This window comes from Sinocyclocheilus anshuiensis, unplaced genomic scaffold (assembly GCF_001515605.1).
Source record: "Sinocyclocheilus anshuiensis isolate Anshui unplaced genomic scaffold, SAMN03320099.WGS_v1.1 scaffold1406, whole genome shotgun sequence".
NCBI lineage: Eukaryota > Metazoa > Chordata > Actinopteri > Cypriniformes > Cyprinidae > Sinocyclocheilus > Sinocyclocheilus anshuiensis.
In genome coordinates, this window is record NW_015557146.1 from 324126 (window position 1) to 339015 (window position 14890).

Consider the following 14890-nt stretch of genomic DNA (forward strand, 5'->3'; position numbering starts at 1 on the left):
GTTGGAGTGTGTTGGCAGGATGGAGGTGATGGGAGGCAGAGCTTGAGATCCGCGGATCGACAGACTGAAGGAATGCGCGCCGGACTTTCACATGTTCTCAGGTAAAATTCAACGTTTTGAGTTCAAAATCTTAAGTCTTGATGTGCGTTTCGCTTTTGACTTTAGTTTAGGAAGTAGTTGCGTTTTCTTTGCTTGTTTGGATGTACTAGGCGGGAGTTTTACGCGTTGTGGATGCTAAACATTTCTGCAAAAAACATCTATTTTTGTAAACTTGTCAACCACAATAGCGCCAATGCCAAAACTAAATCTACATTATTGAATATGTAAGTAACGTTAGTACAAAGTTTAAACGTTTTAGTCAGAAGTAACGCTTGTGAAAAATTAAGTTTTGAGTCCTTTTTCAGCGTTTGAACCACTTATTTTAATAGATACATCAACAGATTTAAAACAACAAAACGTTTTTGTTTTTGTGAAAACGTTTTAAGAACATTGTTAAAGCTCAGATAACTCCCACAGCTAACAACAATATGTTATAAGAACGTTTTGCTGACGTTCTGTTAAGTTAGGAAGATGTTTCTGAATGTTTTCAGAACGTTCAAACGTCCAGTTTAAAAAACATGCATGTTCGCTTGACGTTTAGTAACATTTAAAGAACGTTACATTGAATGTCCAACTTAAAACGTTTTAGAAATATATAATATAAGTAATTAAAATGAACAAAAAATATTATTAATCTAATTAAAATATGCGAGTAATTAATCCATAACATTGTGTCATATACAGTCATATTTGTGGAATATTTTGTATGTGGTATATAATTTTATGATATAAGCTACATATTTTAAACATTATTTTAATAGTAAGTTTGAGCTGCATTTGTGCATGGGTGAGAAAATTAGCCTTTTTTTACATAATACATTACATAAATACATTAAATATAGGCTACAAAAAGTACATATAAATGATTGAGTCCCCTTGCCTCGTAGTAATTTGTGTTTTTTAACCTGTTATCTAACATTTGATGCATTTCATAATAATCGATTACAACCCTCTACATTGCGAGTAAATCACTCGCATATGCGACTCTTCACTCTGGGCGACTAAATTATGTCTAATATTAGCCAGTGGCTAATAAATTCTCAGATTTTACTCACCAGTGTGCGAGTTGGAAGCTAAGTATAAGTTTGTCAACCACAATAGCGTCAATGCCAAAACTAAGTCTACATTATTGAATATGTAAGTAACGTTAGTACAAAGTTTAAACGTTTTAGTCAGAAGTAACGCTTGTAAAAAATGACGTTTTGGGTCCTTTTTCAATAGATGTATCAACTGATTTAAAACAACAAAACATACTCTTCACTCTGGGCGACTAAATGATGTCCAATATTAGCCAATGGCTAATAAATTCTCAGATTTTACTCGCCAGTGTGTGAGTTGGAGGCTAAGTATAAGTTTAGCCTAGATATATTTACACTCGCCGAACACTCTGACTGAGCGTTTCAGAGTTTCGCTCCACTTTGTCTCACACACACGCAGAGAGAGAGAGAGAATTGATGCACTACATGTAAACAGTATTCTTTGTTGTTGTATTTATTGTCAAAATAACAGCGTTCCTTTGGAATTCTTCAGCTTTTAAGAACTGCCTGGCTCTCCCTGTTTTGATTTCAGTAAATCAGTTCGAGCGAATGCACACAACCTGATTAATATTCATGAATGAATCCTTAGTGCGTTTTATATTGTTCTTATTAGTATAATTCGTATAATTATTATCTTATCAGTATTTTTCTTATTTTTTTCCCCCAATTTTTTTTACAGAAACACTGAATGACCAAAAAAGCACCACCACCACCAGTCCTAAATTCAGTTAAATTGACTAATATGCATTCATACATGGTTATCAAGTTTTAATTCTAATTACTAAAGTTCTATCATTAAATATATAATTCATCTATCATTCTATATATAGCAGTCTGGCAAGTAAGCTAAAAAAATTTACTAGCCAATGGCAATTCAATTGCCAAGGTGTCCGTAGACTCTACGGCATAGAGGGCTGTCTAGGCCTGTCTCGTTTAATCTCTAGTTCTTCAGAAAACTCTCATGTTCTGGTGCATGAAAACCCCCCAGAAATCACTCATCCGAAGAAACTTCAATCAAACACATACATCTGAAAACAGCTCTTGAAGAGTTCCTGCAAGAACCTTTATTTTCTATAAGAGTTTATACAATACAGAATCAAGTAATGCTCTGATTATACAACAAAACAGCATACAGCCATAATCATATTTAATAAATCATCTGTTTTGTCGATGTTTTACACTCCTGCATTTCCACAGATGCAGCCAAATGCTGAAAACCTTAGATGTGGATGCACACGCATGCAAACCGGTCGCAGATTTCCCGGCCCACTCTCTGGCGCTGACATTCTCTAAGCTGATTTCTGGGCCTCATTTGATGGAATTCGATTAGGAGCGCGCCGTGGAAAGCTCTGTGTTTGGCTAATGCAGTTTGTTTTGGAATTACGCTGCTAAGAGAGATGCACAAACACCATCAGCAGCCTCAGGTTTCTGTACACTGGATCCTCATTAACGGCCATTACGAGTGGAAACGCCACCGAATGTATTCAGATGTTTAGGCTTTTGCCTGATGATTAATATCGCCACTTAAGGTATTGATCTGAATGCGTTTGTGGATGAAGACACTCATGTTTAATGGCCAAAGTGGAGTGGATCCACTTCACGTTCCTTTGGGATGTATGTGTTTTTCACACACAAAAAATATGTCACAAAATATCCCTGAGTCTGGATGTTTTTATGCAGATGCACTGAACTTCTGCAGACGCAGTTCAGATCTTTACATTAGCATGCATTATTTTCAGTGTTAGCTTTAGCATGATGCAAAATGAAGCAATCAAGGACACACATTAAAGTGAGTTTAAGGGATATTAATGAGGAGAGGGCCTGAAACCATCTTAATTGCATTAAAATCACTGTAACTCGTGGCCTCAATTGAAAGATTGACACTAATAAGCAACTAATGTTCAGTAAATAGTTGCATTTATTAATAATAATAATCAGAATAATAAAGTCTTTCATAGCACATATATATAATGTGCGGTCAGCTTTGAATTAATCGTATCCAATCAGAAGTCAGAATACAAAATATGCATGTATATTAAAGCAGTAAATAATGAGTAGCTGTGTATTAAAATCACATATATTGCTTTTGTAAAATATATCAATAAACAATTATATTTAATAATAATAATAACAATAATAAAAAACAATATTAATAATAGGTCATTATATTATATGAATGGAAAAATGTTAGATAATAATAATAATAATAATAGGTTAATTAAACTACTTAATGGAAAATGTTATTTAATAATTATAATAATTATAATAAAAGGTTAGGCTAATTATATTACCTAATGAAAGACTATTTTCTAATGTAATTAAAATATTAAATTACAATTATTGTAATTATTAATATTGATAGTTTAGTTTAATTGCAAAAATTCAAGGATTTTTATAATAATAATTATTTGTTATTGGGTTACAGTAATTATATTAATGCAAGAATGATTTTACAGTATAAAAAATTATAAAATAAGAATATGAAAAGATTAAATGTGGTCATTATTTTTATTAATTATATCACTTACTGAAATAATAATAATTATTATTATTATTATTATTATTATTGGGTTAATGGAGGAATTGTTCATAATTACTATTATTATTATTATTGATTATTAAAAATAATTAAAAAATGATTTTAAAACTTTAATTTCAGCAAATGTTATGTTCGAGGCTTGTTTATTGTTGGTATGATCTGACAGATCTGATTGTTCATCAGATATCTGACGTTTCCTCTTGACGTCAATGGCGGTTTGCTCTAAAACGCCGGCAGACACTACATGGGCACGTTTCGTCCATCACAGTCCATGTTTTAGTTTCTGTGTGCTGTCGAACGTCTGCTTAGAATGAAGCATTCTGTACTATTGCACAAGATGTTGGGAAAAAACACACACAGGGATGTGACTCGTTTATTCCGTTTGGTAGCAAAACAATGTCTCAGAAGCAAATGAGTCATCCGTTAGTGCACAATCCTGGCGCCATAGATATTTATGCCACATTCGACCAACAGTAAAAAATCAATGAGTTTTCCAAGATGCCACAACATTGAACAACACCGAAATGTATTTTCCAGAAGAATTGGAATAAACTTTCACAGGTTCCTGTTTTATCTGTATTAACTTGATATCTCGTTTATTCCGTTTGCTAGCAAAACAATGTCTCAGAAGCAAATGAGTCATCCGTTAGTGCACAATCCTGGCGCCATAGATATGTATGCCACAGTCGACCAACAGTAAAAAAATCAATGAGTTTTCCAAGATGCCACAACATTGAACAACACCGAAATGTATTTTCCAGAAGAATTGGAATAAACTTTCACAGGTTCCTGTTTTATCTGTATTAACTTGATATTACAGGTTTTTAAACTATGGAAACTTTTTAACATCATGTTAGCTAACGGCTTCTTCTTCTTGTATTGTTAGTTTAGCTAAATCACCTGCTGAAGTCTGATGCAGATATAGATATTTATACATGCATGTAATAACGGACACACAGTCATCTTGCTCTCGAATGTTCACGCACCAGCTTTGACCGCTCCAATATGGCGGACGGCTTTCGTATAGCGACCCATCGAAACAGTGGCTAATAAGACATCTACCTATACACAGTGTTGGGGAAAGTTGCTTTTAAAAGTGATGGATTATAATATCACATTACTCCCTAAAAAGTAACTAATTGTGTTACATAGTTACTTTTGTGGAAAGTAATGGATTACTTTACTTTTGCGTAACTTTTTCTCGTCCGCACTGGGCTTGCTTGTTTATTTTTAGTATAAAAAATTGTCTTCTTTTGGCAAACGTAAAAGCCCTTCCAAAAGTATAATAAGCGTCAGGCTGAAGGAAATGTAAATTCACATCTGTACAGTAGAGGGCGCAGCTCAAACAAACCTTTCAGCTGTGCTGCCATTCTGGATTACATGAAGAGAAGTTAAACACTCTTCAGCAATAAAAAAACATGAAACGCGAATGTTACCTGAAATCATGAATTGGATCATCGAAGGTCAGCAGCGAAGATACTGGTTAATAAAATGGTCTTAAATACATAAAGGATATTTGTGTTATTTAGCATATTTATTATTGCAGGTTTGTGCCATTATTTAGATTTTGCATTTCATGGTTTTTATTCATTTTGAAGAATACTGAATCTGTTTTTGTGCAAGTGAGATGAGTAAATGCATGTTCACATTTAGTCTAGAACTACAGTAACATTTTGTTCACACAGCGCCTCTGCACTTACTCCCGATTTCTCTCAATATGGGGACAGGAGAGTTGTCAGTTATAATGTAATCTGATTACTCTTGGAAAAACATTAATCTGATTGCTCTCTAAAAAGTAATCAGATTACTTGCAAAAAAGTAATCTGATTAAGTGTAAAGTGATCTGATTACTCGTGAAAAAATATCTGATTACTCGTTAAAAAATAATCTGATTACTTGCAAAAAATTATTTGATTACTCGTAAAAAAGTAATCTGATTAAATATAATGTAATCTGATTACTCTTGGAAAAACATTAATCTGATTACTCGTGAAAAAATATCTGATTACTCGTTAAAAAATAATCTGATTACTTGCAAAAAATAATTTGATTACTCGTAAAAAAGTAATCTGATTACGTATAAAGTAATCTCATTACTCTTGAAAAACATTAATCTTATTACTCTAAAAAATAATCAGATTACTTGCAAAAATGTAATCTGATTATTCATTAAAAGTAATCTGATTAAGTATAAAGTGATCTGATTACTCGTGAAAAAAAATTTGATTACTCGTTAAAAAATAATCTGATTTCTTGCAAAAAAGTGATCTGATTACTCGTGAAAAAAAAATCTGATTACTCGTGAAAAAAGTAATCCGATTACTCGTAAAAAAAGTAATCTGATTACCTATAAAGTAATCTCATTACTCTTGAAAAACATTAATCTGATTACTCTCTAAAAAGTAATCAGATTACTTGCAAAAATGTAATCTGATTATTCATTAACCCTTTGACGCGTACGATCACACCGGTGTGATTAGAACTTTCAGTGCGTCACGTCATCAACTGCTGAATTTAAATCCGCTTTCGCGTTTGGCTGGCGCGGAGGCAGATCGGACGCGCTAAGCGCTTGTCATATCACAAATATTAATTGTTTTCAACCATATAATACTTATTTTAGGTTTCAGACATTTAAATACACAAGTACTAGCAAAACCATACATTTACAGTTTGTAAAATGCACGCTGATGTCTATGGAAACGGCAACAATGACTCGTGAACAAAATTTGATTACTCGTAAAAAAGTAATCTGATTACTCATGAAAAAAGTAATCTGATTACTTGTGAAAAGTAATCTGATTACTCGTGAAAAAAGTAATCTGATTACTCATGTCACTTGTAATGATTTACCCCCAACACTGCCTATATATATCTATGTGCTTAGCAACATTTCTTAAGCATTTCCATTGTTTTTTCTCCATCGCAGGTTCACAGAATGAAATAAACCCATCTTCAGCCGTCGCCATCATGGTTTCCTTGCTGGTCGCCATCGACAAAACGTCGGCGCCGAGCAACGCGACTCCGCTTTGCTTCTCCATCAACAGCCCACCTTTCAGACACAACCACACCATCGCCTCGGCGTACTTCTCGGCGGTCTTCAGCGGCCTCGGCTTGAGCTCCAACCTCTTCGCTTTGGTGGTTCTGGCCAAGACCTTCCACCACACCAAGAGCCGCTCGCGCTCCTCCTTCCTGCTCTTCCTCGGAGGGTTGGTGTTCACCGACTTCATGGGACTGTTGGTCACTGGGTCCATCGTGGTGTCCTTCCACATTACGCACTTCAACTGGCGCCAACTGGACCCTCATTGCCACTTCTGCAACTTCATGGGCATGTCGATGGTCTTCTACGGCCTTTGCCCGCTGCTTCTCGGCGCCGCGATGGCCGTGGAGCGATTCATAGGCATCAACCGACCCTTCGCCCGCTCCACCGCCATGTCCAACAGCAGAGCGTGTTCGACGGTGGCCATGGTTTGGGTCACGGCCGGCTGCATCAGTCTCCTACCGTTGGCCCGATTGGGAAGCTACCATCTCCAGATCCCCGGTTCCTGGTGCTTCCTCAACATCAGCTCCAGGCCGCTGGATATGATCTTTGGTTTGATCTTCTCGCTCGTGGGTTTGCTGTCGCTGGCCGTGTCGTTCCTGCTCAACACGGTGAGCATCGTCACCCTACTGAGGGTGTGTTGCGGACAGGGCAGCGCTCAACGGAGACGAGACTACGAAGTGGAGATGATGGTGCAGCTGATTCTGATCATGACCATCGCCTCTGTCTGCTGGTGCCCTCTACTGGTGAGTGATTAAACTACATAGACAACTAATAAATACTAAGTGTGTTGGCCAACTGATCAAAATGAGCTGTTTCCGAAACCTAGTAAGATGCCTACAAAGTAGGCAACATCGTAACCAAGAAGGAATCCTGTAGAGGAGTATTACGGGTTCAGTTAAGCTAAATCGACAGCGTTTGTGGCAAAATGTTGAAAAAGTAACTTTCACTTCCCCTCCTTTAAAAAAAATAATAACGTACAACTTGTGAAATAAAGGGGAATATTTACAGTTTTTTATTATAAATAATCACGATAAAAATGTCCATTAAGTAATATAATTACCCAAACCCAATAATCATCATCATCATCATCATTATCCTAACCCTAACTATTATTATAAAATGGCATTCCATAATTAAACTAATCAATTAATACAATATTTATAAAATTACTTCAACTAATAATTTTACAAAATTAAAAACAATAATAAAAACAACAATTATTATTTTAAAAATAAAATTATATATATATATATATATATTTGTATTATTTTGATACTGCCAAAACATTCTTGCATTAAGTAATATAATTAAACTAATTAATATAATTAAACCAACCCATTAATAGCAATAATTATACAATAATTAATATTAATAAAATAAGTATAATAAATAATAATTATTATTATTATTACTATAGATTTTTTAAATATCTTTATTATTTTTAGTATTTTGCTACTGCCAATACTTCTTGTACTTCTTGATATAATCAACATAACCCAATAATAATAATAATTATTATTATTATTATTATAAAAATATTCTTTCATTAAGTAATATAATTAAGCTAACCTATTTATAATAATAATTATAAAATTTAAAATTTAAATTAATAATCGTAATAATAATAATAAAATATATAAAAAATAAATTACATACAACTAACAATAGAAGTGAATGGGACTGATCTGTAAACATCAAAATACTCACTATTTTAACAATTTAGCCAAAAGATGTAAGCAATATACATGCCAACATAATTTTAACATTGAAAAATGATTTACTAACCGTTTTTGTGCAGTTCTATATTGAAATTAGAATAAATTATACATAAACAGCTTGACAGTTGATTCCAGTAGAGTTTGATGTTAGCATACGGCTAAGCTAACATTCTAATAAGCATAAAAATACATATCACATGCAATTATTGAGTAAAATGCTGCCTTAAATTACATTTAACTATTTTATAGTGACACCTTTCAGTAACTCGTCCACCATTTTTAGGTTGTTTCTCGTTAAGCTCAGCGCAATGCATTCTGGGATGAGTCATTGAAGTTTGGCTTTAAAGCAGCACCTACGTAGGCAGCTTACTAGGTTTGGAACAGTCTCAAGTCCACTAAAAAGGTAAAACGCCTCCTGTATGTGCACATGTCAGACTTTAGTTCGTATCGGATTCAAACAAGCCCCGTTTCAGATCCAGATGTCCCGAGCATCTGGTTTTGTACTCGCAGTGTGACGTTACAAGAATTGCTTTCTGTAATCGTCCGAATCGGTTATAATTGTCCGTGACGCTGCTTGTTTTCGGTCTCGTTTATTGTAATGCAGAAACATTGCTGTGCGACGCAGGTGCGCTAACTGATGGCGAGACCAGACGCTTTGCTCGTCGAATAACACGTTCAGAGTTTCTCACGCGGGAAGAGGTCTGAGTTCTGCCAGTCGAGGAACGTGAAGGAGTCGCGTGAGAACTGCTGATAAGACTAATGGGAAAGAGCCATTTCCTGTTGAAGGGAAGAACAGGAAGTCCTCAGCAACAAACACACACTTCCTATTTCTAACAAAACTCAAAGTCATCGCTAGCCAGTCGTCTGCTAAATGAACTACAACTGTGTGTTGTACGACTGTGGGCACTTTTATACGGCAGGGATTGTTTTTAAACCTTTTTTGCTCTATGAAGAGCAAAAAACTATATTATGAAACATTGAAGCTTTCTTTGATTTTTTTTTTTATAAAATACCATCTAAATTAAATTTGAATTTAACAATTAAAATTGAATTTATTTTTGAAATATGATATAAAATATTCATAAGTATTCTTTTTTTTTTTTTTACTGTTTTTTTTATTGAGTTTATTTTTGTAAAATATTTATATTTAATTCAGTTCAAATGTTATATAGATTTGTATGAAGATTTTTTCTTTGTCCAAAACTCAAAATCCATCAAAGAAATAAGTAAATAAAATTATCTATTTTTATTTTTTTAATACATTTTTTTAATATATTGTTTTATGAATATCCTGCCATTATCTGCCTTTTTATGTATAGATTTTATTGTTCTCCCTTGCACCAAAACTCACACTAGTCCTAAAATACGAAAATCCATCACAGAAATATTAGCTACATTTACTATTTTCACATCTATATATATATATTTACACATATGAATTACAAATACAACCTGAACATAACATGAAACATAAACCATTTTAATATTTATTGTGTGAATATAATTTACACCCATTTTTATACAAATTACAAGGCTCATCCGATTATTTAAAAGTGTATTTAGAGATAATGAGAATGATAAATATTACTTAACTAATATTGTTACTAAACATATTACTTGATTATTGTGTTACGAATATTGTTTTATCGTCTGTCCTTTCCAATTATGCTAAAAATATCATTTATTTGTGCATATTTACTATTTAGAATGCATAACATGAAATTAGCATCATCTTTAAATGCCATTTCCAGCACTATAACATCCGTGAGTCCACAGATCCCATAGTTAAATGAACACGCTCGTAGCCATCATCTGTAATCAGGAATAGACACTCCTCTGTCTGAGCTCTGAGTGAGATGAGCTGTGTCTCACCTTGTGTCTCCGGACAGATGTACATACTGATGACGCTCGTGTCCTCGCTAGCTGTCGAGCCCTATAGCGTTCTGTTCTACCTGCATATATATATATATGTTCCTGTGGCTCAGTGGTAGAGCTTTGCATTAGCAGTGCAAAGGTCGTGGGTTCAATTCCCAGGGAACACACTTACTTTTCCCAGGGAACACACATAATTTAATGTATTTATTACAAATTAAATATTTTTTTATTATATATATATTTAGAGAGAGAGAGAGAGTTTATTTCAATTTTATTTTAATTATATATTAAAACAAAATAGTATTAATTATAATTAATTATTATTAATATACTTATTATATTTAATTATATTATAAAAATTAAATATTTATAATCTATTAAATAAAAATAAATATGTAAAGAAATACATATAATTAAAATAAATACAAAAAGATGTATAATTATATATATTTTTATTTTTAATTAAAACTAAATATTATTAATTACATTTAATTATTCCATTTATTTGTATTATTATTTGTAAAATGTTTACATTTTAATCAATAAATATATAAATATTTACATAATTATGTTTATTTAAATTGTATTTTTATTAATTAACACAAAATATTATTAAATGTCCTCATTTGTAAGTCGCTCTGGATAAAAGCATCTGCTAAATGACTAAATGTAAATGTATTTATTTTTGTATTATAATATGTAATATTTTTATGTTAATATTAAAAATATATTAATGTATGATAGAAAATAAATGTACAATATTAATCTATGTTGTGATAAATGTTTATAAATAAATATAGTATTTATATTACGTTATCTATTTTGGCAGAAACTGTACACACCATGGTAAATGTTCCACCAAATGCACTGTGTTTATTTGTGTGTGTGAGCATGTGTATTATGTCAAGTGAACACTCAGCAAAGGTCAGTGATTCAGTACTACTTCACTACTTTTATCGGTGTATTCACTTTATTACAGCTAAGTGCTTATGTTAACAACAAACCCATTTGTTATCTTGCAGCTATTTGGAAAAATATCCAGAAAGGTCATGTGATATTTCACCAGTTTCATCCTAAAAAAAAAACCTGTTCTAGCGTCCAAATGAGAAGCTGCTGTTGGCCTCACATGGCTCATTTTATTTCCAGTATCTTTCTTTGTTTTGCTTTTATTTTTCACAATAATAAGGAAAATGTTAACCCTAAAATTAAAAGAAAAAATTGAAATTATATTTTATTATTTTTATGACCATTAAGCATGATAATTAAACTAATTTCCCACTCATTTTTTATTTATTTTAATGTATTTAGTTTAAATTAATTGAAACATTGCTATAAATTAAATAATAAAGTATAAACTGAACACAGTACAACAAATACAGCGGAAATGAGAATATTTGATTAATCAAGTCTGAATGGGCTTACATTTTTTACACAAACAATAACTTCCTATTTCTTTCTTTTGATTTTGGGGTGAAATATGACCTAAACATGTTCCTGACAGATTTCTTGATTCACTCCAAAAATATTGGGAGAGATCTGTATATTATTTTGGGGGGGGTGAATATATTTAGTATCGACATTATGCAAGTAAATACGTTCCTGGAAATTGCCTCCAACATTCCCAGATGTTACATTCTGGTTATTCTCATTGCAAAAATCCATTGGTTTTCGTAAACATTTCGAAATGACAAAGTCCGTAGTGACGGCAATGTTTGTGCCGTAGTGATTGTGTTTATTTTATTGACTGACTCAAGTGGAGTTCAAGCGTTGGCTCGCGCTCGGCGTTCCTCTCATCACCCTCTCGTTATTTTTCCTCTCAACAGGTGTTTATTGCGCAGACCGTGCTGTCGGGCAGCGAGCTCGACGTTCGCCACCTGCTTCTCTGGCTTCGGTTTGCGACGGGGAACCAGGTCCTGGATCCCTGGGTCTACATCCTATTCCGACGTGCCATACTGAAGCGCATGGCTCCCAAGATGGACTGGTCCCGCGGCTCCATCGTCAGCCTCTATCCGACCATCTCCACGTCCTTCCGCAAGCTCACACGCGCCTCTCTCGGAGGAACGATTGAACGTTTGGATCATATCCGACTGAATCCAGACAAAGCCAGACAAGAGGATATGCCTCTACCTGTGTTGGATGCCAATGTGGCATCTAGTTCCATTTAGCAGCCAAGACTAGCATTTACTTTGTACTTCATTAATGATTCGATGTCTAACGTGGCGCCCAATGTAGGGCGCGACCCACCTTTTGAACACTTTTGTTGGTGCATTGCTTTTCAGAGAGGTGCTGACGGCCGGCCTGGCCAAGAAAGTCTAGTCGGACACGTTCACGAAGCGTATATTTGAGCTCTCAAGACGTGGCGAACTCACGTGAACTTGGAGAGCGAAGCTGTTGAGGAAAACGTACTGTAGGAACTTGAATGGGAAAGTGGGCGGGGCTCGGTTTTTCCAGTTGGCCGGTGATTGGATAAGGAAAAGTGACAGATGGTTGGAGGAGAGGGGTTGGAAAATAAGTGTGTTTGGTGATGTCGTTTTGGGGGTGGACAATAGTACACCCATTATAGTTTACTTCGCCCACTTTTTCATCAGTTCCTGGAGTTTTTCGCATACATTTACCATTCAAATCTTCGATAAAGAGTTTAACCAATCCATGAACCAAAGCAATCAGCTACAAGGTGGATCACAACATTGCAAACTCTGATTTAAAGCAAAAAAAGTATTTAAAAATAGGACAAAAAGGCAATAATGTGAACTTAATGGCTTTAATAAAAAAAACTTGCAGTAGAAACTTGAAGGCTTGAGTGGGAAAGTGGGTGAGGCTTGAATTTTGCCAGTGAAAAGTGACATTTGGTTGGAGGGGGAGGGGTTGAAAAATAAGTGTGTTTGATGATGTCATTTTGGGGGCGGAGCCTTTGCACAATACTGTCTGCCCACTTTTTCAGCAGTTCCTCAAGTTTTTTCCAATTCATTTCCCATTCAAGTCTTCGTTAAATAGATAACCCCAACCATGAACCAAACCAGCCAACATCAAGGAAATGATGTGATTTTGGAGGTGGAGCCTTTGCACAATAGCTCCCGCCCACTTTCAGCGGTTCTTGGAGTGTTGTTCCCAGAGGGATTTTTAAAAGAGTTAAAAGCAATGAACCAAACCAACCAACTAGGAGGTAAATCACAAAATTAACTCTCATTTAAAGCAAAAATGTATTTAAAAATCTGATAAAAAGACAAGACTGTATACTCAAAGGCTACAATGAAAACATACAGTAGAAAAGTGCAGACTGGGCTCGATTTGGGACGACTGGGCAGTTTTGGCTCGCTTCCCAGACAAACACCCTTTTTCCTTTCTGATAAAAGACTTTGAGGACCACACACTTGGATAAAATGGCAGGCAACTTTCACCACAAAAGCAATTCTGGTTTATTTCTGCTGTTGTCATGGAACATTTTTGTCTTTTGAGGAATTAAACAAGTATTATTACCAGCACAAATTTGGCTATTCTTGTGTGAGGCGACACAAGGTTAGCATCAAATGCTGTCAGAGTGAATAATCTGTTTTAATCTCCGTTTTGATATCGCATGTAAACCCGAGCATTGCTGCATAAAAATCATTATTCAACCCTCTTGTGTTTGGATTGCTTCGGCCAATTGTTCTCTTAAGTATTTGCATCTTTGGTTGAGATCATTTTTGGCAAGCAGCGTCGCTAAGACCTAGTGCACACTGCGAACAGAATCTTATTAGCTAGTGTACACTTAAGACAGTTTCTTGTGTGTAAACAACATGGATTTATGGTCATTTTTAATTATAGAGCTGTTTGGCCAACAGTTCCATGTTTTGACATGCGCCAAAAAAACATGGCTTGGACTCAGTGAACGTCTGGTGTCTGCGACTTTTCAATAGCATTCACACAAAAGTTGGCTACAAACAAGGGGTTTTTGTTTGCAGACCGTAATCATGATGATAAGCTTCTGTCTTGTAGTGTGCGCTTGGCTAACAGGAAAACAATTAAGGATCAGTAATGTCAACTAGATTCATATCAGCTTCCCCGTTCTGCAATAATTTCACGGCTACGACTGCTAATGCTAAATAAGCATTAGCATGACTAGCTGCAAATAAACCATGTTCAATTATTAAAATGAGTACCTTCAGTAATATGCTGTTTTTGAGAGTGGAAAAGTGGGCGGGGCTTGATTTTATCAGTTAGCCAGTGATTGGATGATGAAGAGACAGTTGGTTGGAGGGTGAGGGGTTAAAATATGGGGCGGAGCCTTTGCACAATATGCTCTGCCCATTTTTCAGTAGTTTCTGGAGTTTTTCCCATTCCTTTTGCCCATAAATGTCTTCGTTAAAGAGTTAAAAGCCACAATCAAACCAACAAGCTACGAAGTAAATCACAAATCTCTGATTTGAAACAAAAAAGTATTGGAAAATTTGACAAAAAGACAAAGATAAAAGATAGTTTACTTTGAAGTACTACAATCCCATGAAGGATTACGAATGACTTAATCGAATTAGAAACAATGGCGAAATAGAAAACTATTTAAGATCTGATTTGATTGATTTATATAGATTGTCTATATAGAAAT

General features: G+C 34.5%; 1 protein-coding gene across 2 annotated transcripts; it reads left to right on the top strand.

Moving 5' to 3' along the window:
• tbxa2r (thromboxane A2 receptor) lies at window positions 1-13922 on the top strand. 2 transcript variants are annotated; one of them, XR_001632914.1, is made up of 4 exons: window positions 1-101; window positions 6602-7458; window positions 12132-12846; window positions 13360-13922. XR_001632914.1 is itself a non-coding variant. In XM_016473256.1 (3 exons), the coding sequence occupies exons 1-3, from the start codon at window positions 92-94 to the stop codon at window positions 12471-12473; spliced, it is 1209 nt and encodes a 402-aa protein (XP_016328742.1). In that variant the 5' UTR covers window positions 1-91; the 3' UTR covers window positions 12474-13922. The 2 variants fall into 2 exon arrangements, 1 of the variants encoding a protein (XP_016328742.1); XM_016473256.1 differs by having other exon boundaries at window positions 12132-13922.
• The last annotated feature ends 968 nt before the right edge of the window (window positions 13923-14890 follow it).